Source organism: Acipenser ruthenus, chromosome 24 (assembly GCF_902713425.1).
Source record: "Acipenser ruthenus chromosome 24, fAciRut3.2 maternal haplotype, whole genome shotgun sequence".
NCBI classification, from domain to species: Eukaryota; Metazoa; Chordata; class Actinopteri; order Acipenseriformes; family Acipenseridae; genus Acipenser; species Acipenser ruthenus.
The window spans coordinates 4553535-4578029 of NC_081212.1; the positions used below are offsets into that span (position 1 = coordinate 4553535).

A 24495-nucleotide genomic window follows, 5' to 3' on the forward strand; every position below is an offset into this window, starting at 1 on the left:
TTGGAGACATGTGTGATACTAATTAAAGAAACTAATTAGTTTGAAATATCACTATAATCCAATTATTTATTATCTATTCAAAAGGGGTACCAACAAATGTGTCCAGGCCATTTTAGAATATCTTTGTAGAATAAGCAATAATTCATCTCTTTTCACAGCTTCTTTGCTTTATTCTATGACATACCAAAGGCATGCAAGTATACATGATAAAATAGCTTTTAATTTCATCACTTTTCAGGAGGAATGAAGCATTATTTCAATGAGCTGTAAGGGTACCAACAAATTTGAGCACGTCTGTATATATATATATATATATATATCCTAACCAATTACCTTCAGAATTTACAGCAAATTGGCCACTTGTGGGGTACACAGGGAATTAAAATTTTGATGTCTGAGGTACATAATAATTATAACCTTTTAAAAATGTTTCTGTAACTAAATCTTACTTTTTTTTACCATTAAAATGCATTTTTGCTCAAAGTAGATGAATCTAGCTTACCATAAAACTGACAACTCACTGAGACTTCTTTAGTCGTGAGTTTAGATATATTCTATATTAGTGTCATCTTACTGTATGACTCACTGTCTTTACCAGCATATAATGGCTTTTTGATTTCTATTTAAAGAGTATGTTTAGTGGTTAGATTAGAGACTTGTGTTTTATTACAAAAATACCACCAAAAACATCTGGCATTTATTTTGTACATGTAAGGTAATAAAATAATGGTGTTTTAAGTAAGCACATTTGAAAATAAAGCCACAGACAGTATTTATATGCTATTCCAGATTATAACTAGCATTACACCATGAAGAATGAATGTCACACATATAATGAGCCAGAAATTTAAAACCCATAGAGTTTACTTAATGACATACAAGTCAACTGATGCCAAACCCAAGTGGGATAAGAAAGGGTGGTAACCATCCTAAAGTTCAGAGTGCAGTGATTTCATGCAAACTTTTCTTCCAGAGTCATTTGGAAAGTGAACATGATATCAGTTCTCCTGACACAAATACTGTGGTGTGGCGTTGGTATGCTTTTGAAACAAGATACTGTCGTATTATGTACAGCTGTTAGGCTTTTGACTTTGGCCAGCTTCGTTTACTGTGTGCCATTCCAGTCCCAGTTTTAGATTCAACCAGCCTCAATTTATTCAGATTCAAAACTGTGTAATTAACCTGGGACAAAACCCTGTTGTGGAATTGTGCATTCCGATCATAACTACAGTATAAAGTACAAATGTAAAGCAATGCAACAGCAAATGAAGTATTACCTGTTATATACCCCCTAGGTGAATGTTAATATAACAGAAATATCCAGCTGGAATTGGAAAGCCATGCATTATTAATAGAATACAGTTTTCAATACATCATATATGTCTTATGAACATTCGTTCTTCAACCATTAGTGTGTGTGCAACACCATTCCAACAGATTATTGGTACGCATTTTATTCTGGGAGATCCATTTCCCTGTATAACCCTTAATAAAAGACTTGTCTGCTATCCCTGATAGATATCCCTAGTTGTAAGACTAATTGGCAGTTACATGTTTAGCATACTTACAAAGTAGCCTGTACCCAACCCGGAAGGAGCGGAGCTCTGCAAGAAAACACAAGGGAGATAGAAAATTAGTGATCGTATTTATTATTTTTTCATCTCGGTGAGTTCATTATCAGCCCTCTAATGCTTTTCATCACTCTATTGGCGCATCGGTGGGCCTCTCCCTTTGCCAAACACTTGAGCTGTGCACGCGTCTCTCATCAGTTTGCAAAGATAACGTGCTATTTACTGAATTCCCAGCCTATAATTGCCAATTTATTTGACAGGCAGCTGGGTAATGATGGCATTTCACCCTGCCGCAGAGACTAAACAGAAATGATTCATCCCAGCTATCCTGACAAGCTGACATTCAGGGTCCAGGTCTCCTGTTACCCCAGCTTTGTGGTCACAGAGCTACATATGATGGAGAGTGAAAAACTGACTTCAAACAAGCCAAAAAGGTACAACTGCCTGCCGATTTATTCCTCATTAGGCAAAACTAGAACAAGGGAGGCTGAGAAAATGAAATAGTTTGTAAAACTTAATTAGCAGTCAAGAAAAAAAAAAGAAAATAAGAGTGAGTAGGTAAAGTGTGCCCTTCCTGGCTTCTAGACGTGCAAGGAACGATACAAATGAGAGATATCTGCTCCTCTGGTAAAATGTCAAAGGACATTTTGCAAACATCATTAGCAGTCTGTGAATGTGTACCGATTGACCTGGCTTGCTCATTACCCCACATCCTAGCAGTCTGCAGTTCTGTTTATCCTGTCAGACTGCTAAGCGAGCCGGCACTTGGCTAGAAGACGTCTCCACTCACACACACAATGCTGGTCCTTGTTAAAGAGTTATAGCATTATGTAAATATTCCTTCCCATGACTGGACGGAGTCCACGAGAGTCTTCTGTAACCTGGTATGTGACACACATCGTACAGAGAGAAACCAACTGCTCTTTTCAATACCTTTTTTTTATGATGTTGCAATTGCTCAGATATTTTTGTTTTTTTAATTAAGTCTGTGTTAAGGTGGCTATGCATTCCGGAGCCACTTTTCAGTTCCAGTTGCCTGTCACTGACATATGTAATGCAGGTTAGATCAGCCAAAGTAAAGGTATAGCAAAGTGTAATAAATCAGTGAAAGCATGGTAAAGCATACTGTAGGTAAGCACTGTAAAGCCCTGAAAGGTAAAGCATATAAAAAGAAACATGCTAAACTATAATGAATGCATAGTACAACAAGGGTAAAGCATGGGAAAGTTGCTGATTTAAGGGCTTCTAGTGCACAGCTGTGTATTAGATTTGGTCTGGATCTTAGTCTAAGTCACAAATGGTACCTAGTTCAAAAGCAGTGGTACAGTATGGATTTCTAAGGGATAACAGGGATGGAAATAATATTGCACAGCAGTTTCAACCATTCCAGGTTTTACTACGAGCTTGATTAGCAACAGTGTATAGGCAACAAGGTCAGTTGTGTCATCCTAAACTCACAGTGAAATCAGGAGTAGATCAAACAGCTATGCTATGGGAGTCTTATTTCCATCCCTGGGTAAGGATTGCCATCCTGCTGTCTAGCACAGTACGCTACTACTGTATGTGATAAACAAACTTCAGGTCACTGCAGTCTCAGCCAACATCACAAATCCTGCTTTAAAGGAATACTAAATCGTTTTTTCAGAAAGAAAAACGGAACGCCTGTTTTGTGAACTCTGTACCATGCCAAGTTAAATGCATTGGTTTCTTGACAGGGTACATAATGGCAAACAATGTGCGTCTCAACTATGAACCCACAGAAGACAGAAACTATTGTCACACTTGTACTTTGCTTGAACAAAAGTTATTGTATTTCTTGCTCTTATTGTATTACTTGTATTGTAACACTTGAAATGTATTTGCTTACGATTGTAAGTCGCCCTGGATAAGGGCGTCTGCTAAGAAATAAATAATAATAATAATAATAATAATAATAATAATAATAATAATAATAATAATATCAGCCTCTAATTAAAGCTCCCTGGGAAAACTCGGTCATAAACGATTATTCAAAGGCATAGGTAAGACCCTGTCGTGGAACTGCTTCAAAAACTGATGGTAGAATTGTGTTTTTTTTTTTTCATTTATTTGTCAGCAATGGTTGAACCGTGGTGAACCATGGATTGTCACGCCGACCTAAGCCCTCCCTGCCCCTGTGCTGCGTCTATTTTGATGAAATCCAGTGCTTATTCTTCAATTTAACTTTCGTCAGACAGTGTTTGGGCATGTATACGGTAGCATTGTTATTAAGCCTCAGCACCACCCCACACACTTTACCTTCAATAATTATTATTATTATTATTATTACTGTATTGTTTTATTTGTTTGTCACCACATTTCCTCCTGTAGTACTGCATGTGCGTCTTCAACCAGTGACTTGCCAGGCTTGAATTTACTTGTTGTAAAAACGTGACATCACACCACTCTGCAGACTCGTATTATCTAACGAAAAGGCTTGTATTTTCCTGTTCATTTTCTTAAAGAAGATTACATTTTCTAGATCGGAGCTGACGCAGACATGTTACTTTGGCGTCGCTACTGCACAGTGCGTTGAGGGTAGTCATTGTTTCCTGTTTATCTTGGTTATTGTCTATGCGGGTTTGTCGGAATGAAGAGCAGCAGGTATCGTTTCAATTTCTGATGTCAACATCAAATTACTTATTTAATTTCATGCCTGGCGAAGCATCCTAGAGCTACACGCTGAATCATTTTGCTTCATTTGTTATACTGTGTTTTTTCAGCGATTGGCTCGTCTTCCAACTGACAGCTTTAATTACAAGAGAAATGTGATTGCTGCTCCGACGAGGAAGCATACAGGTGCAATACGTAATGTGTAGGTACGGTGTGTCTTCACTGGGTTGTTCATGCAGATCACTGTCCTGTATTTCAATACACAGATACCTTTAAACCTGGATTGGTAAGGTTTGGGCATTTTACATCTCCTTGCCAAATGAGACTGACCTCTATACTTAGCCCACATGTGCTTAACATATCATGGGCTGGATTCCCAAAGCTATTTACTCCAAATCGTCACTAGCGCAATGTTTTTCAGAATGGAACAAACACCAACTAAATGTCCAAAACTAATAAGACACAACTTACTACTTCATTCAAGCACCTCCATCAAAAGCAGCAGTTGTTTATTTCTTGTTTGGGAACTTTATTGGGTGTGTTTCTCCCTTCTTTAAAAATGGTGCTAATGACAAATTGGAGCTTTGAGAATTTAGCCCCATATGTTAAATATAAATGCACCCGCCTGCTCAGTCCAGCTTTTCTGTAAACCTTATTAAACCCTATCCACACCTACGTGATTTGGAAGGTAAACTTGTTGGATTAGCAATTGGCCAGCACCTGATCTTGGTTGTAAAACTGCTGATTCACATTTATACTGACAGAATATTATGTTTTTTTTTTTGTTTTTTTTTTAAATAAATTCACACAAAAGGGAAGTTTGTGCTTTAAAAAGGCCAGCGTAAAGTCATTTCTCATAAGCAGGTTTCCTAGTTTATTTGACCTTGAAAATATTCTTAACGAACTGCCTTGAACAAACTAGAATAAGCGATTGTATGTTATTGTTTGCATTTTAAAAAAATAAAAATCGCAGTTCTAGCTTTCATTCCAGCGGAACCCCTCTATTTGCTAATTGCCTGAGTAAAATGACTGTCCAAATGGAAAGCGGCTGACAGAGTGCTCTTCATAACGAGCTCGTCACAGGGAGGCTAATTAAAAGTTCATAAAAATGGTCTTTGTGTTGTCTCTGTGGCACAGGGAATTAATGCACTGGTTTAATGCTCTCTTGGTCCAAATCCAGACAACAATTCACCACATCGCTCTGCAGATACCTTACTGTAATAATAAAAGGTAGCCTGAGCCCATAGCTGTGTTTATATGTGTACTGGGGCTGCACTAATTCAGCAGTCTGATTCAGTACAATCAGTTCTGTGTAAGAAAAGTCTTTAGCTGACAAGAGTACTGAGGCTGCACTGATTCAGCTGACTCGGCTCTGGGAGTCCGCACAAGTATTCCAACTGGGTTGAAATAAACTTACAGCAAATTGGAAAAGTCTTATTTTAATTTAACTGTGCTTAAGCTTTCTAGTCTACAGTACTGGCCTAGAGGAACAGCATATGATAAAAATGCCCTTCCGCACAGATGGTAGATAAAAAAAAAAAAAGATAACGCAATTTGCCATCAATACGTGCAGAGGTTCTCCAACATGCGAGAGTAACTGTAGCAATTTGTGCTGCTTATTACACTAGTTTTGCTTTTAGGTTAGGAATAAAATACAGATTTCCTCTACAAAATGCTTTGCTTTGTAATGGGTGAACTGCATTTATCAAAGTAGTACTTAAAAATAAAATAAATACATTGGATTGCAGTTTGACTTACCTTGCAACAGTCATGCAAAAGATAGCCCTGTGTGGCCAGATGTCAGGAGGCAAACATCCAAAGCATTCGACTGTATTATACTGCAACTAGTTTTTTCATGACATCATTAAAACTCCACGAGAAATGCTGTACATTTTCTATTAGCAAGTGAAGTGCAAACGTTTGTATTTTTTCATAGATCAAGCAATAAACTGAGCTTTTTACAGGGTCTACAAAGCAAGCAATATTCAAATAACCTCACACACTTGAATCGTTCCTATACGGTAATATGCATTTTATATACAATACTTACGTCACTAAGCCTCTCATGAGGACTGCTCCGGAGTGATTTTTTCGAGTCTCCACTGGCACTTTCACTGTCACTGTCCTTGCAGTTGATCTGACCGGGCTTGAGCTGCAAAATATATATTACAAGGGTTACACAACTGCAAACCGCTGTTTTTAAAACATCCCCCACTATTGAAATGTTGTCTGCCTGTCTAAAAAAAATAAAGTTTTCTTAGTACATCCAGAAGGCAATCACATTGTAGCTTTTGTATTGTATAGGTCTAATGTTTCTTGACTTAAATACAAGTTGCATGCATACTGTATTTCACATCGACACACTATACTCACAATCATTTTCAGAATGATGGTGCAGCCTTGCTACATTCATTTCTAACACAAACTGAAGGATACATCAGAAAAGACTGCTGAAGCCACTATGGAAAATGTAAATATTGTGTTGTGAGGTTTCTATTTCCTGAGTTAAGTGAAATACCTGTAAAAGTATACAAGCTTTTTTTTAAATGACAGGTGGCATTACATACTTCTGTTTTACAATTCTAAGACACTTGTATATGCTAGCTCCTGTAAAATGGGAAATAATACCGTTATAATATTCACGCCACAGTGGATTGTATTTTTTTCTTAGTTTCAACTCGTATTTGGAATGACGGCTTAAACTAGTAGCTAAAGAACAAGCTCCCCTATGAGCAATGGTTGCCAATGCCCAGTCTCAAATCCACTATGAGCAATGGCTGCCAATGCCCAGTCTCAAATCCACTATGAGCAATGGCTGCCAATGCCCAGTCTCAACTCCACTATGAGCAATGGCTGCCAATGCCCAATCTCAAAGAGCAGTCTGTTCCACAGATGGCAGCTCAGCACACTTCCTAGCTTTTCCTTCGTCTCCCAGAGGCAGCATCTAACCCTGCCACTGACCCATCATGAGCGCTCCACTGGGGAAGCTACCATATTGGCCTCCCGTCTTAGTTTTTAAGAACATATAATACATTAAAATATAAATCACTTCCATTAGGGATACTTCATTTCACTTCCTGTAGTTTTCCATTATACAGTGGGATGACTATAGACCAGAGAGGTTGACGTGAATTACTTTACTGGGGAACTGACCAATAAAGACAATGTATGTTATGGTGGCCGTGCATATATAAATAACGATGCTTATAATAATCCCTGACCAAACAATAAACTACGTTTCTGGCCTCCCCGAGATACATCTTGGCATAAAGAAATAAACTTCAAATACAGTATTTTCCATCAGACAGCAAAGAGACAGCAGCAGCTCAGCAGGTGTCATTTTCCAGACACAGTTTACAAAAGACAAAAAGGATCCAAAACATCTTTGCCCAGATGTCTGGAACAATGTACAACACTTGGGGAACTCAGAAACCCGTCAAAGCTACGATTTACGTGCTTATGTATCTTCCTCAGTGCAGCTTCCAACTGGCCAGCCTTGCCAAGCCTCTTGGGCTGCATTTCAAAGCATATAAATCTGCTTTATAGCAAAAACGCAGCAAAGTAGTAAATGGGCTGCATGCCATGTATTAGAACAAAAACCAAACCAAAGTATAACATATCACTCTGGGGGATTGTTTGCCTAGACAAGCCGTCTCTCACGTCAAGGCTTCTGCACAACTTCCACTTTATAGGTCACCATAAAACCGAGGGCACGAAAATATACCCATTTACTGGCAGTGCGTGTCAATTATAGGGAGAAAGAAATAAAGGGCCCTTGAGTAAAACACATAATTAAAATGAAAACAGCCTTTTTTTTGAAGCCATTAGCACTGTGAAAGGATGCTTTCCCTCTGAGAATTTCATCAGGTTGAAAGGCGGAGAGCTGTTTGTCATCTGAGTGCTAAAATGTGATAAGAAAGACAGACCTCTTGGAGATGCTGATGGGTCGCAGGCCACACAAGAATTTTTTTAAAATAAAAATCTGAAGGGAAGATCAATGAGCTGTGCTGATAGGAACACTCTGTTCGTGCTAATTATTTCTACCACAGTTGCGATCACAGGATAAAAAAACTGATGTAAGACTTTTAAATGATACTTACTGTATAAAAGGGGGCCATAGGAGACAAAAAAAACACTTATTTTTTGTTTTCAAATTATGTCCTCCACTGAACACTTCAAAGACATACAAGAGAAAATCTTCTAATTACTCCTCTGTCTACTGATTGCTCATCGGATGCTTCTGACCCGTCATGTTAATTAAATCCCATTACAGTTGTGTCACTTACAAAAAATTAGGGATTCCTTGAATGCTTAATTTGCAAGGTCTACTAATGACGGTGTGGAGCTTTGAAACATATTAAGCCACAGAAAGTTGTAATGCAGCATGAGAAGAACTCCTTAAAATTATACACAGACACCCCAGAGATCAATACACGCACACAGTCAGATTCTGGGTAGTCGTACAGAGAATATTACAGCACAATTATTGCTTGTATGTCACAAATAAAACAGTCAGGACTATAAAGGAACCATACAATCATATAATCTTACATCTAATAGAAATACCACCTATGCGCCTTTTAAAATTCCTTGTAAACTCTGGGATTGCTCCAGAATTAAAAATCGCACTGATTATGAATTTGAAAATTGCCCCTGCATTTTTCTGAAACCATTTTTCCTAGCTAAACATGAATTAAAATCGGGGCCTTAATTTAACATTCCATTACAGATATGCCCTTTTGATATGCTACAATATTACTTCCCTTGCAAAAAAAACACATTTTGGTTACAGCTGTAACCACTTAATTACCCCCTGTAATATTTATTGTGCTCAGCACTAACGCAGCTGATGGAAATATTTATTTGTGAATAAATAAAATGTTGCAGAGTAAGCATAGTTTGCTGTACCCTCCCAAAACACCAGCCTTGGCTGTTCAGAACAGAACATTCATGAAGCAAAACCACCCTATATGCAAAGGGTACAAAGCTGCTGTGCTTGGAAACCAAATTCAATAAACCAAGGATTATTTTCCAGCAGTATTTAATTACAAGAACGTGGAGTATTTGTATGTATCACTTGGCTCTTCCATGCACTTATTTCTATTTTTATTTATTTGTTTAGTTATTTTCTTGTCAAGTTTGAAAGCAGTAGAGCCTCATGCTGTGGTGTTAATATTTTTTCACAATGAATTATAAATATGCTCATGAAGCCACCATAACTATCCTTTGTAACAGGATATAGATCTACTGGAGTCAACACCCAGGTGGCTTAAAGTTGTCGTTAAGGCAAGAGTGTGTGGGATGGGGGATGGGGGGGGGGGGGGGGGGATGGGGGGGGGGGGGGGGTTGACTCAGGCAGAGGTGAAATTACAGGCAATATTAACATTAGATTACGTTTACAATTATGCACGCTTAAAATTCAAAAGGTAGAGCACAGCACAGAGTCACGCTATTGAATCAAGAAGCATATTAATGACAGGTGAAATACAATTCAAAGTTGCTGCAGTACGTCCACTGTTGTGTCATTTCAAATATTTTCACAAAACAAAACATTCAAAACTTTAAAGCTACAGTGTGCAGTGTAAAAGTACATCATGAAAAACACATGTGTAGGTGAAAAAGTAAGGAATTGGAGTGTCCAGTGTGAAAACAACGCAAAATAATAAATTAACGTAGCATCCAAAGCAGAATAAATCAGATCATGTAATTTGAAAGCATAGGTCTGCAATGTATTTATCTATTTATTTTATTTCCAAAGTAGCATAGTTTGACACATTTGGGGCTACTCCGAGAACTATTGTATTGTTGACTAGTGAGTCTGCCTGCTTTATGATACCATTAAAACAATGTCAGGATTTCATAAGAAAAAATTCTGGTCTCATGGCTTCCATAGGGACGTGAATCCATTATTTAAGGTGTTGCAGTCAATATTCATTGTGATGCTCTTATAGGCAAACTGGTCTCCATTTTACACTCACTAGAGGCAGAGTGAGAAGGCAATGACTGACAGAATCAGTTTGGGATTTTTAGAGTGATGTCACAGAGGGATCAAGGTACACTAGAAATACACATGGAACCCACAAACCAGAACAGCTAAGTGCAAGAGAAACTAGAAATTCAGGCACTTTCTCTGGTCATACAGAAAACGGCATTCAAACTACTCAGAAAGATTACTAATATCTTAAAAAAAGGTAAAGTTAAGAAGAAAAATGTGAACATATCATTTGAAGAGGTTCTTTAACAATGAATTGCATTAACAACTTACTCTAAGGTTCTAGTCTTAGTATAAACACAGAAAGCAGAGTTCTCCCAAAAGGTTTTCCAGTTTGAGAACTAGCGTGTAACTCCAATCCAAGGACTACATTCTGCAGTCCCTGAAAGTTGTTTTTACACTGGTTATTAATAACACCACTTATTAGAATTAGTGTGATGACTAAACTTCACAAAGCCTTTATCTAACAGTCCCTGGCTTGTTAAAGACTCTGTTTTCATCATGAGAACAAACAGATGGTTTTAATATTCCAGAGGCTAATTTCTCAACAATTAAAAAAAAACACAGCAAGACATTAATATCTAATGAAACATTTAAAACTACCAGCGAATGCATCTGCCATTCATTTTCACACAGTAAGGTCTTGTTTTCCCTCAGTCTGTTCTTTATTAGGATAAAGTTTTTCCACCCTGGATTTATTGAAGTATGGAGTTAACAACTGTTTTCAATCAGCAGGATTCTTTGGCAATGTGCACCCTAAAACAGCCACACTACTAAAAGATTAATTTATTTTACAATTTCTTTGATGTAAGAAAGTCATAAAAAGAGTCAATTCACTATCAAATAACCCAATCAAACCTGTGTTATTTTAACCCCATGTATTTCAAGTGGAGCAAAGCCAAGCTCCTATCTGAACGGGAGAATTGCTTTCTGAAGGAAGAGTTCCAGGTGCAGCAATGATTTCCATGGCATATCCACACTCCGCACCAATTACATCAGTACTTTCCCTCCAATCTATAAACCCTATTCTAACCATGTAGTAAAATCCAATAGTGGCACATGACTTGACAATGGCCTATAAACTGCACTAAATGAAAACCTAGGCAGTCTTGCAAATTTGGATTTTCCTATGACCAACCATTGTTCCAACACAACCCAGTCCAATCTAATACTGCGCTACTGGGAGTAATCTTTAAATCTCTAACCCGGCCATATGAGAGTATGAGACTCTGTATGAGAGTCTAGCATGAGAACAAACCAAAAGATTACAAGTCAAAGAGACCTGTCTCTTTAATCCTACTTTTTTTTGTTAACCTTGTCAATCCAGCAAGCAATGCAGGCAGCATAATTCATATTCTAACAGTGATAATGGACTCTGTTTGAAGCAATCACCCAGAATGAAGTTGTCATTTGCCCTACATTTTAGATTTACTGATTCAGAGCTTACAAGGAACTAGGACCTACCCTGAGGCAGTATGCTGACCATCTCTCAAGTACTGTAAAACTAGTAGTGTAAGAGGCAGATCGTTAAAAAAAGTGATTTAAACAGTGATGTAACTTATAAAACACAGTGGCTAGAAAGAAATATGGTGTAATGAAATGTGGTGTTGTTTTTGCTGTTGAACTAGAATTTACTGTTATCTGGTGTCCTTGAATTAGTGTTGTCTGGTTCATATTTCATAAAAACAAAACAAATAAAATCTGAAATTCAAAAAGGCTAGATTCTCAAAGACTTTTACTCCAAATTTTTCTGAAGAACAATTACTACTCTCAGATAAATAAAAACAACTTGCAAGCACCAACATAAAATGTTTTTTTTCTTTTTTTGTCTGGTTTATTGGGAGCAATTTATGTGCGAATGAAAATTCGGAGTAAATAGCTTTGAAAATACAGACCAAAGTGTTGTGTGATTTTATGCAAAGAAGGGTCGTGTACACTAAGCTTTACGGTAATGTGAATGCAATTCCCAGATGCTGAGGAAAACAGTTAATTGCACATCACACACACTACACATACATTATCTAGTGTAAATGTGGTGATGCAAGTGCATCAACAGTTTCCAATACTCTCTGGTGAGTGCGAAGCACAAAAATTGTGTTCTTAGTTTCCTAACCACAGAGAGTGTTTAAATCGGACCATTTTATGAATCTCCCAAGGAAAAAAAAATAAAAAATAACAGCTACACCATTTCTCAGCCGCTGAGATTCCAAGCTGTCAGCTCCTGGTTTCCCTTAGTTACGCATGACAACAGCTGGAGAGCTCACTAGTAATAAACCTGTAACAATTTAATAGCTTTTATTGTTCTGCTGTGATTTGAGCACAGCCATTCAGTCCTCCCAGGATTCTGGGGTCCCATAAGAGTCGCAATGAGAGAAGATCTCATTTACTGAAAAGCGCTTATACATTTTTAATTTGCTTTAACAAGTAAATTAACAAGTCCCTCATTCAGGCAAGTTTATGGCTGCTTGCCACTCGGGGAGGACCATAAAAGTTTTATAGATAATCCACAGCTACCATGGCTGCTTATAATAAATAGTCTGTTTCCTGTTATTCTGTCAAATCCATGGGTTTGTAGCGACTTAAAGCTGAATCACGTCTTTATGCCACCGTCACAGGTCTATATTAAAAAAAAAAAAACCTGCTAAAACATAGAAGGCTATCTTTCAGTTTCAGGTTCACAATCTCAAGAGTCAGCTCTAGAGACTCCAGATCTACTGCAATTGGCTGCATAATTTATTAAAGCGAGATTGACAAAAGTGCTCAAATTCCCCTGGTAACCCTATAATGGCATTTTGCCCACAGTCTCTAATGTATAAAAACATTATCTTTTGAAAATTATATTATTATTGCATATCCTACAGTGCAGTGGTGTAGTTGAGGGTATACGCAGGAAAACGACGTTTACCTATTTTTTATTTGGGCAATATAGCGTTTACCCACTTCTCATATAAGGGATGCAGAGTTTACTCACTTCTACTCTCCTGTGATATGCAAATCCTGGGTTAAAGACAAGATATTTTAACAGTGAGTGTCTGTGTTGCGTTGCTGGGTGCGAGACTGACAGTTGAGAGCTCTCAGACCTGTGGCGAGAGTAGGGGGGCGTGGCCACTGGACTACGTGTTCTGTGTGTGTGTGATTGGTTGTTTGTGTTCTGTTAATGTTATGCTGTTAGGCTCACTGGACCTGCAGGGTGGTGCTAGTAGCCTTCATCCTAGCCCAGGAAAGGAAGCTCACAGAACTGTTCAGTGAAGCTCACCGTCGGCTCTGTGACTGTTCACGTGAACAGCACCTGAAAGGGAAAAGGACTGTATGGGGTGGTTCTGGTTGGCTGAGGGCCAATAACAAATTATCTGTTCATGTCTGTTCAATCTATCTGTTCAACTGAACCAAACAGGGCAGTTTACCCACTTTTTTATTTTTTTATTTACCACTGCTACAGTGACTTAAGACAGTCATGTTTCACCATCAAGGGATTTGACTCTCAACATTTTATTATAGGATACTATTTTAAAATTAGAGGACGATCGGATGATTACAAAAAGCCAATTGCTGGTGTCGTTCCTGAGATTAAACTGTGAATAAAGAAAAAAAAGAGAGACATGCAATATACGTGCTCTAATTAAACGTTCTGCAGGTGACTAAATCAGTCTGCAATGAAACTCCTGAAGGAAAGAACGCAATCCTGGAAGGCACAATGTGACTCTTCTGGTTCACCAGTCCTGCGTTGTTTTTCTTCTCATTGCTGCTGCTCCAGCAGCCTAGAAGTGGGGGTGGAAGAGAAACCAAAGGTTCTAGCAGTAGCTGTCTGACTGTGTTTGCTTTCTGACTTGAGTTCAGTAAAAAGTTACCATCAACAACGCACAGAGGGGGCGGGTGGCAGTTGGAAACAGTCAAGTGCAGTTCATTTGTAATGTAATTTATAAAAAAAGACATCATGTGAAGAAAGATGCAAGAGCAGTCAAAAGCTGTAAGGGACTGTGATCCTGTTGTTTATCTTTGAGACAGCGGCAACAACACGTGTCACAAAGTCTGCAAGCCTGCAACTGACCTCCTTCTGTCGCTTTAAGACCAGTGCTTATTAAATCTTAAAAGACAAGTATAGCAAATAAAAGCAGCTTGTCACTGTGCGTTAGAATGTGGTTTTACTGCTACAGTATGGCAGGCCAACTTCTTTTGATTTATTTAATTCTGAACCGCTTCCCACCTATGTCCGGTTGATTTAAAGTCACACCCAACCGATTAACTTTACAATCTGAGACAGCAACAGATTTATTGTATTTTATTTAAAACAGGTAATCGCCGACTAGGATATCAAAGGCTGCTTTGGAAAATAAATTTGAACTATAGACTGACACATTCAATTTATTTCAAGTTCCAAGAATTCCAATGATAAGAATTATTATTATTATTATTATTATTTTAACAATCCAGAATAGACACCCGTTTTCACGGCATCACAATTCTTAGTGCTGCATTATTGAAACTATTGGCACTTACAGCCAGTTTTTCGCCAGGGGAATAGCACGACAATACCCAGTCGGACAAACAGTAGGATTCATTATAAGGACCGGTCTGAAATTTAATTCAGTGCGACTCATATTGGATTTGCTCTCATCTCATCTTGCCCCGGTATCGTTTCTGGCCTTTTATCTTGCTGTGTTTGATTATTTGTTTTGTTTTGATTACTGTACTGCTATGTGTGTGTTTAATACCGACAGCAATTGAATTCAAGGGCTCTTGGGAATTATTTATAGTTTTGTAACATTAAGTATTTTTTTTTTTAAAAAAGAAAACAACATTGTGAATCCCCCCCCCCCCCATGTGACTTGTACACAGGGTGGATACAAGCTCATTATCATTGGCCAAGATACTCCCCAGACAAGCAGCGGAAAATAGTTGAGAGAGGGGGAAAAAAATAAATTAAAAAATAAAAAATACCAGGAGCCTTCCAAAACTGCAGCTGTGTTGGGCCATTAAAAAGCTGAGACTCACTCTGCTGCTCGACCTCGTGCTTATCACCACATAACTATTCATCAAAGAAATTTGTGTGCAATTAATTACATTATTCCCTCGTCTCTGCCACAGAGTCGTTATTCCAATATCAGCTTTCACTCGTACTCTCTTAAGCTCCCCGTCTGTGTGCCAAGTCACATCTCCAGAGCCGGCCGGTCTCAATAAAAACCGAGCTCCTCTCCGCTTGCTAAGGCTATCATCGCTCTTTTTTATTGCCTTCTATTTTCCGTAAGGAATTCTCTGCCAGTATATTGGCAGGACTTCCAGTATATGGAGGCAATGATATTTACCGCAGATACTTAATACTGGGTCAAGCCTTGTGCGCAGCTCATGTGAGGCTGTAATTTGATAAATAAACACTTACAGTTAGAAGATTTTTATGTTATAAAAATAGTTCATGCCGCAGTGTTTTGCAGGAGCTATGAAGATATCTGTGTGGCCAATAAGCCCCCTAAAAAGAGATAGGAGCTTAGCACACTTATATTTTTTAATGAGTGGGAACATTTAAGAAGGTCAAACCGCTGACACACTAATTATCTCAATCACACATACCCAGTACCTCATGCAATTAGACTGCACTTGATTCTACCAAAGACTACATATTGTCCTGATAGACTTTTCAAAGCTATCAAGAGCCTCGAATGGCACACTCCACTTCTAAATCAAAACAGCCATATATGGTTCAAGAGCCACCTGTTGGTCAGCCCTGCTCTATTGCAATACTGCATGTGTAGATCGCTTCTCTGAAGCCGTTAGTTGCACTACTACTTTTGGCCCATGCTGCGGTGCCCTGACCCTTTGCCACTCAACAGCCAAGCATTTAGTGCTAGAGGTGCCTGCCTTGGATGCAGCTGCCTTTCAACAGGTGAAGTTGACTCCGAAGAAATGGATCTCCTGCTAGCGAATGCCTGGCTTTGGCAAGCCAAGTGCAAACTAATGAGAACGAGCTTCATCCTAGCCTTGCTTGGCTTTCCTAAGCATTTGGATTGGAAGGACTAGCAGAAACGCTTACATAGTATACACTTCCCAGTTGGCAGGCCGGCCTAGCTAATCCCTGCTGTTAATTTTCTTACTTGACCGATGTAAACAAGTCTACATCTGGAAGTAACCATAGAGTTTTGTGTGTATATACATCTATGAGTAAGTAACATTCTATTCAAAGCAGTAATATGCCGTGTTGTGTTTTTTTTTCCCCCTTGTAAATCTGTCATCACTTCCTCAGTGGATTGACGTTTATTATAGTCTGGAAGCCTTTTAAAGTAATTTTCGGCCTTGTTTTAATGTTGGTTTGATACATAGCTGGTGTCAAATTTAACAACCGAAAAGCATGAGTTTGCAATATGTTTTTGCAACAAAACTAAAATCAGAAGCCCCTGTGAGGTGTGATAGTTACGATCTTGACGTGTGTGGTTGTTCCTTGTGTGCTAGCATTTGGTATTTGCAACTTTTTACAAGTTCTGCACAAATAACTCTCTCTCCCAGTCCATTTCTTTGCAATCTTCTATTGAGCACTAACAAAATTTTGTTGAAATAGGTTTTGCCAGTGCTGTATGTGCTGTTGAATTCTCAGAATATAACAATAGCAAATGCTACAGTGTCTGATGAAATTCCCTTTGGGTCTCTAGAGGTCAATGCAATATGGAAAGCATGAAGAGAACCAGTACCATGTTATACAAAACTTCATACTCCACACTTTTAAAGAGAGTGGAAAATATTAATTGTTCAATATAATTTTCTATTCATTCTTAATAAATTATTCAAGAGACTAAGATGAAGTACCCTGGGTATAGCATTTCACATAGCAGAAAGGGAAAAGAAAATATGAAATAATATACAAATGATTACCTTCTTGAGAACAAGAGGGACAAATAATACAGTGAAAAAAAGGCAATTCAGTTGAAATGTGTAATAGTATCTGAAGCGGTAGACTGTACGGTGGAACTGTTTACTGAATAACAAACTGACAAAGGTTTTTAACCGATGAACAGCTTGTAAAAATAATACAGAAGTACCAGTTTTTGACTAATAGGAAAAATAGCTTGAACAAAGAACATATTTTAAATCAGTTCCTCTATAATATTGTTTTCATTGACTTAATGTTATTCTTATAGAATGTGTATATATATATATATATATATGGGTCTTTAATGCTTATTTTGCTGTATTTTTATGTAGAAAATAAATAACCCGTGGGTGGAAAAGCCTAGCTGGATTAATGACAGTGTTTAGATCCACCATGGTTTAGATCATTAAAATAGTTCCAAACGGTGCTTTTTAAAATTATTTTCCTCTGCATTATCCAGTCAGTTAATTACAAACACGTTTTCTCTGGCATAATCGCTGTGTCTATGCAGCCCCCAGCGTGGAGGGATCCTGGTTTGCAGGTTTGTTTTGTTGATGCTCTGAGTAATCATTATTATTGCAACCAAACTGTTCCATCACAATCTTCAGCTTCAGGTGCTGTGCATCCATCCCGCTCTGCCAGCAGTTCTCATACGGCCATAGTTTTCCCTGGCAGATGGTGTTATTGGAACCCAGCCCCTGTGGGGAATATTTTACACGGCCGTCTGGTTTCTCAGGCAGTTGTGGGGTCCTGGTCATGCTGACACGAGCTTGCTCTCCACAAGCAAGTCTCGCTCCCTTTCTCACTAGCTCCCTCTTCCCCCTGCTCCCTGACTGCCTCTCTCCTTTGCTACCTCTCTGCATCGCTCCCTCCCGGGGCTCACACCCTCCCTTTCATGCTGTATTATTCTGAGCAGCTCAGTGAGCACCATGTAAAGAATCACTTGTATGCAAATCTAAAATGTGAAATTTGTGTTTTGGCAGTAGTGTTGACTTGCTGCTCTAAAAATGAAAATCATAAACACGACAGTCATCAGACAAGGTTGCTTCTTTTCAATTGCTTAGGCTCAGGAACCCCCCCCCCCCCCCCCAAGAATAAAATGAAACAGAATTCATTTTTATTGATGAAATCATTAAATATTTGCCTTGAAGCCATTTAGTTCAGACCCAGGGCTAGTTACAGAGGCAGAGATGGGGAGGGATGTGAATAAATCGGGATGTGAATAAATCGAAGGGCAAAGTTTCCTGAGTCTAATTAGATGTTGTAATTCACATACGCCAGAAGCTACGTTCCAAATCTTCGTGTACAACCACATTTAAGCAAGCTTGTAGATAAGGTAGGAAAATGTGAGTTAACCAAATCTGCATTTGCTCGTGTCAAGCAACTAATATCCAATTCATAAAACACTGTGACAGGGGTGCTGTCTAGGTGAAATCGATCCTGCTACAGTATCTGAATTTACACTGCCTTCTGAGATTAGTCAGTTTTTACCACTGGCAGGACCATTCTTAAAAATAGCCTCCCACCACCTGTGTCCAGCCAAGTTATAAGGCACGGGGGATTCATACCATTTCTCCTACAAAAGCTGTTCTGCATAATTAAGCACAAAAGGGACCGTTTAAGCCCTAAACAGCCTTATTTATGTGAAGAATTATAGGAGATCAAAATCTGTATTTTAAGGAGCAGTTCCAAGCCTATCAGCACTGTTGGCAAGACCTTCAAGAAAACACTCTAATGACCTTTCTCTGTACACTGAACCACTTTGTTTTTGTTGTCATCTGCACTTCCTCCAGTATATCACGAACTTCCTCTGAGCAATAAATCAATTTTTTGTTGTGATTTTTTGGTAAGAGCAACGAGGAACTGAGGCCCCTTTGACTGTACTCTCTGGTTTAAGCTTCATTCTGCTCTCACAGTTACACATGTCAGCCGCAGGAAGGCAATTATGAGTGTAAAATTACTTCCTTACTGTTATCATTCCACTCTCAGCTTTACAAAATGGTTAAAAGCCACCAAGTAATGGGCACAGTTCTAGTCTCCTCCTGGGCCCAAGCCAAGGCGGCTAACCTTGCTATTAGAGGCCCGACAGGCTTTGTCAATGCAATCTGCTGAATGCCTTGAGTGACAAGCGATCGATATTCTCCACTCTCGTGGGTCACCACAGGTGACAGAGGCCTAAGTAATAATGCAGCCCTGGCTGCCTTCTCTAACTAAAATGCTTCCCCAGCCACAATATTTCTTTTTTGTCTTGCCGGTCGAAAAGGGAAGACGGGGAAGGTAAAGGGTCTGAGGAGCTGCAATATGTCTAAATTGACGCTAGCAAGCGAAAGCTCGGTAGACTGGAGAAAGTGGCTCATACAAATCGGAAATAACTGACTGCCGAGGTGTAATCTGCCAGCGTCGAGCCCCCTGTAGCAACAGGCTAAATGAAAAACCGTGCTGACAAGCAGAAAGATGAAGGGCCGCCATAAGATAACTACGCAGGGAAATGTATGTTTGTTCTTGCTCGTGAAGGTGTGTTCTGTTTGAGGATACATCAGGGTGCGGTGTGCTGTAAATAACTGGAAACAACACTCCAGGCTTGTTTACTTAAACCCTCTCTACGCGTTAAATGAAAAATGAGAAAATTGGCAAAACAATGAGAATTAAACAGCTTAGCAAATTAGAGCAGCAATATGCTTTTTGCTTCAAAGCTAAACATTTGTTTTCTCACAAAGGGAATGCTTTTATTCAGTTTTCACCCAGCAGGTGGGTCAATCGGTATTCTTACACAAGAGCTCCACCTGCTGCAAATCTGTCCCTATGAGAAAAAAATGCACTGCAAACAGTAAGTACAGAATACATCCATGCGTTTGCTGTGGTCAAAAACATAAGATCAGCATTCTATACATTATTTGAATGTAAATAATCTAACATACCTGTTTCTCTACTATCTTTTCTGTTAAAAGACAGCAATCTCCATTATCAAGGCAAACAACACTGCTAAAAACACTACCTAAGGTATCTGTCAACCCCAGCTTACAATTCTGTTGTAAACTAATTAAAGCATACTGGAGATCTGAATCCCATAATGCAACATGTGCATTTACTTTATATATAAAAAAAAACCCAAAAAAAAACAAACACTTTACTGGGTGGGGAAGTGACCTAGTACTTGGTGAAAATACATCACTCTGCTTATATAATTTACTGGCTTTTATTATTTAACATCAAGATGCTTTATTTTAAATAAAAACAAATGATTGATTTGTTAACTCACTCTGCCTATTGTAAATACACGGCTAAAATGGTTTCATTTAACAAATCCTAACCCAATATTTTCACAGAAGGTTTATGATTGAAGTTATGATTGCCACTCTTTGAATTCTATATCTGGAGTGTCTTGATTTATTAGGCTGTCAAAAACAATGTTAATCTAGCAGCAGCTAATTCCAAAGACATAAACAAGAGTGCCGAGTTCTCCTGTTTGAAATATTCTCACAGCTGTACACATGGTATCTGCTAATTCGTAGCAATCAAAAGAACATTTAAACCTGATGCATATAAATCATGTTTGAACAAGGCCATGTGGTCTCAGTCTGGTTCCATGTTTTGTAGAAGTTGAAATGTGATACACAGAGAATGAATCCCACAGAACTGCAAATGCACAAAATGTTTTGCCGATAGTTAAACCTAAATTTTAAGTAACTATCTGTGGAAGAGCTTTAAACATTTGGATTCCAAAATGGGTGAAGATATGAATGTGTGTCAGTTACTGGAAGTAATAGCCACCTTGAAATTGTTTCACATTAGCTGTAATACGGTGCTTTAAAAATCTCCTTCAGTAGTGGCCTTCTGTTTTTGAGATGAGCCTTGAATAAACACTCCATAAATCATAGTTCACAGCTCCCTTATCAGCACAAATTTGTTATTGCTGGTAATTTTGCACATATTTCCTAGACTGAATCAATAGACACACCCACAAAAAACGCAATTGGGCTTAAAATCAATTGAACCTAATGAGTAGGAAAAACAACGATAACCTCCACCTCAAGACCTTGTCTGTCATGCTGATAAGGTTAAGTCTATCTTAAACACAAGCCTCTGTTATCGGGGTGGGCGGGGCGTGTTGTTTGAAAACACAGCCTTATTCAAACAAGGTTGCCATCCAACAGATCCCTGTTTACTCTTTTCTTCTTATCTCGTTTCATTCTCATTGCTGTTTTACATCTGCAAGGGCTTTGCTGATAGAGGCCATAAAGATAGCAGTTTTATTGCCACCTATTTTCGTACATCAATAAAAATCATTTAGATATATACAGAAGGTTTTCCACGCTGCGCTGTCTTTTTTTAAAGAGTAATGCTCTCAAATACTGGCTCAGAAAGCGGCTATCATTTGAATTACTTTCCTCCTCCTCTTCATGACATTATATCTGACAGGCACACTAAGAAACGCTACCAGTCTCCCCCTCAAAGTCAGAGCTGACCACTGAAAGCAAATGCCAGTTCTGTCCACGTCTGACCCCTGCAGCCAGGAGGAAGTGGATTGACAGCACACAAGATGGGACCAGATTCTTTCTTTATTCATAACTGTGAACAATCCTAACAGGATCGTCAGTATCACTAAAGAGAAATATAGTATTTGGATTAGGCAAATGCTCTGACAGAATGCTGTCTTTTTTGAGTGCTTTTTTTTTGTACTACAATTTGAATTTCAAACGAGGGATAAAATAATATATTATCATAAATCAACATTTACGGCACACATCAATAATGAAACATGAGAGACAAAAAACAGCTATTGTGCATAGCTGTTTGAGCCATTACAGGTTCAAAATGTGTTTTCAATCTAACATGTAATTATTGGAAGAGGGAAAGAGTCCAAGCTTAAAATTCTGCAATGCACTTCAATCTGATGACTCATTATTATTATTATTTGTTTATTTTGCAGACACCTTTATCCAAGGCGACTTACAGAGACTAGGGTGTGTTAACTATGCATCAGCTGCAGAGTCACTTACAACTACGTCTCACCCAAAAGACGGAGCACAAGGAGGTTAAGTGACTTGCTCAGGGTCACACAATTTGAACCGGGGACCTCCTGGTTACAAGACCTTTTCTTTAACCACTGGACCACACAGCCTCATATTCTACATGGTGGTTTAATAAACCGAGAATCGAATTCCACTTCCACAGATGAAACAGCAGTTGTTACCTTTTCAATGACCTGCAGATGGTGCTGCTGCCCAATATTTCTTCAGGAGGGATGGAATGGGAAACTAGTACACAACACTGACATGTACAGCTGTGGAATTGCACTAACATTGTACATGGCTTTTAGACATTATAAAAATAAAACTATATGAACATAACTTAGGTCTTTTATTTAACATCATGTAATAAAATAAACTACTAAATTACATCACAAAAGCCATAACAGTAGTACAGTATGTCATGTAACATTTTGAAATGTCAAATTTTTTGTTAGTTTTTCAGTTAAGTATATGGAAAACTACAAAGCGGTATGTAACTCAATATGTTAATGTCACATTATTCAGTAGGTTTCATCTGACTTTATGAAGCAAAATCAGTTAATTCTATAGGGTGATGCAAAACTTTTGGCCATAGCTGTATATGTATGTGCTGTCTGTTAATACTGCTCAAATTACACAATACAGAACAGAATCATCTATCATGTGACTGTGCTGGGGAGATCACAGTACAATTTAAACCTGAAAATAATCTTTTTATTTGTGGTGTCTGTATGCGAACAAGATTCAGGAAACACAAGGTTATATCAAACAATTTGTATTAAAATATTTACGCATCAGTTTATTCAAACCAAAATATATGCTGGACATTGACTGCTGATCAAGGTAATCCCGCAATATAGTTCAAATCAACAGCAGGGAAAAAAACATGTATGTGAGAAAATCCAATACATTTTCAAAACTAAAAAAAAAAACGGTACCATCCATTTATTAAGCTTGATGCTCCTTTTACACACTGTGATCATTTTGCATACGCTTTTATCCAAAGCGACTTACAGAGACTTGGGGGTGAACTATGCATCACAACTGCTGCTACAAAGTCACTGACATCCGAAGGACGGCGCACAAAGAGGTTAAGTGACTTGCTCAGGGTCACACACAGTGAGTCAGTGGCAGAGCTGCGATTGAACCTGGAATTCTCCTGGTAACAAGTCCCTATCTTTTATCACTGGACCACCAAGCCTGCTGGTCAGATTTTAAACTACTAGTCAGCACCCTCCAAAGCAATAAAGCACTAAAAATATAGCAACTCAGGGAACAGCAGGTAAAGCTGTCTAGTCTTAGTACCATATTATGCAGTGGGATGAAGACCATATTTGCATAGCCTACAGCAGAGCACAAAGCAGACTGCAGTCTCTATTGGCATACATGAAATCCAGGGAAACAGGAATGGAATAAACAGAATTAGGTGATCTGACACATGCAGGTTACTAAACATTTCCACCCATAATTTTATTGAGGAACGATAACGTATTAGATCCTTGTAGATGCATTTAAACGCCTTGTAGACTCATCATGTTGCATAGCAAGACATTAATTCCGTAAGGAGGCGGAAATCAAGGACACCGCATTTAGGTACAGTACATCAAAAGATTAATTGGGCAATTAACACACTGCATCAAACTCCCTTGTGTATGACTTTTAATATCACTTATCAATGATGTTACATATTGGTTTTTTTTTCTACTTTCATCTTTATGCAGCCCAGGGCTAACTGCAATATGATCTTGGATAAGGTTCATTTAAAAAAAAAAAAAAAAAAGACCCCAACAATCTAATCACTGTGATAATCAATTTTTGACCAAGCAAAACCTAGAAGAAAGAGGTTGAAAGAAACGGCAGTGGCAAGGCAAGGAGGGCAAGAGTGTACCTTTGTTCCAGCTTTCACATGCAAAGAAATGCTTCTTATCTAGAATGCAAACATGCGGATGTCAGTATTAGAATGAATGGGGTTAGGACTCAAGGTTCTACAAGGCTAATGGCAAATATTTCAAGTTAAGGCACGATATGGCTTTCCCTGTTCAATGCATCCTGTTACTCCATGATCTATTGTGCGTTTGTTAATAAACGTCACGTAAAACGACCGAAAACACACAGCATGTGATCTCACCACCGCCAAAATCGTGCAGAAAATACAGCAAGAAGACCCCCCTGGGGTGATTTACATACCCTCTTATTAACATTACTACATGCAATACAAAATACAGTGAAATTAGGACTGCCAGAAATCAGGTTTATACATTTTTTAAACCCCCCCAGATTAATAAATAGATGCTTTACAGCTTGTTACAGTTTTAATGTAAAATTAGTTTAATTGCTCAACTAGTTCATCATCTTTATCCAGTTTAGCAGGCCTTTTCCCAGTCAGTTTCCCACACCAGATATCCTATTCAGCAGTCTTGCACTCATCCTACG

The 24495-nt window shown here is 38.5% G+C and overlaps 1 protein-coding gene across 13 annotated transcripts in view; it reads right to left on the reverse strand.

Annotated features, from left to right (window-relative positions):
• The window catches only part of LOC117429727 (autism susceptibility gene 2 protein-like), a 287630-nt gene that overhangs the window by 171928 nt on the left and 91207 nt on the right, over positions 1 to 24495 (reverse strand). For all 13 annotated transcript variants that reach the window (XM_034903122.2, XM_058998109.1, XM_034903118.2 and 10 more), the window contains 2 exons: positions 6253 to 6354; positions 1569 to 1604 (listed from right to left, as the gene is read on the reverse strand). In XM_034903122.2, coding sequence (XP_034759013.2) covers positions 1569 to 1604; positions 6253 to 6354 — 138 coding nt within the window. The remainder of the gene's footprint in view (positions 1 to 1568; positions 1605 to 6252; positions 6355 to 24495) is intronic.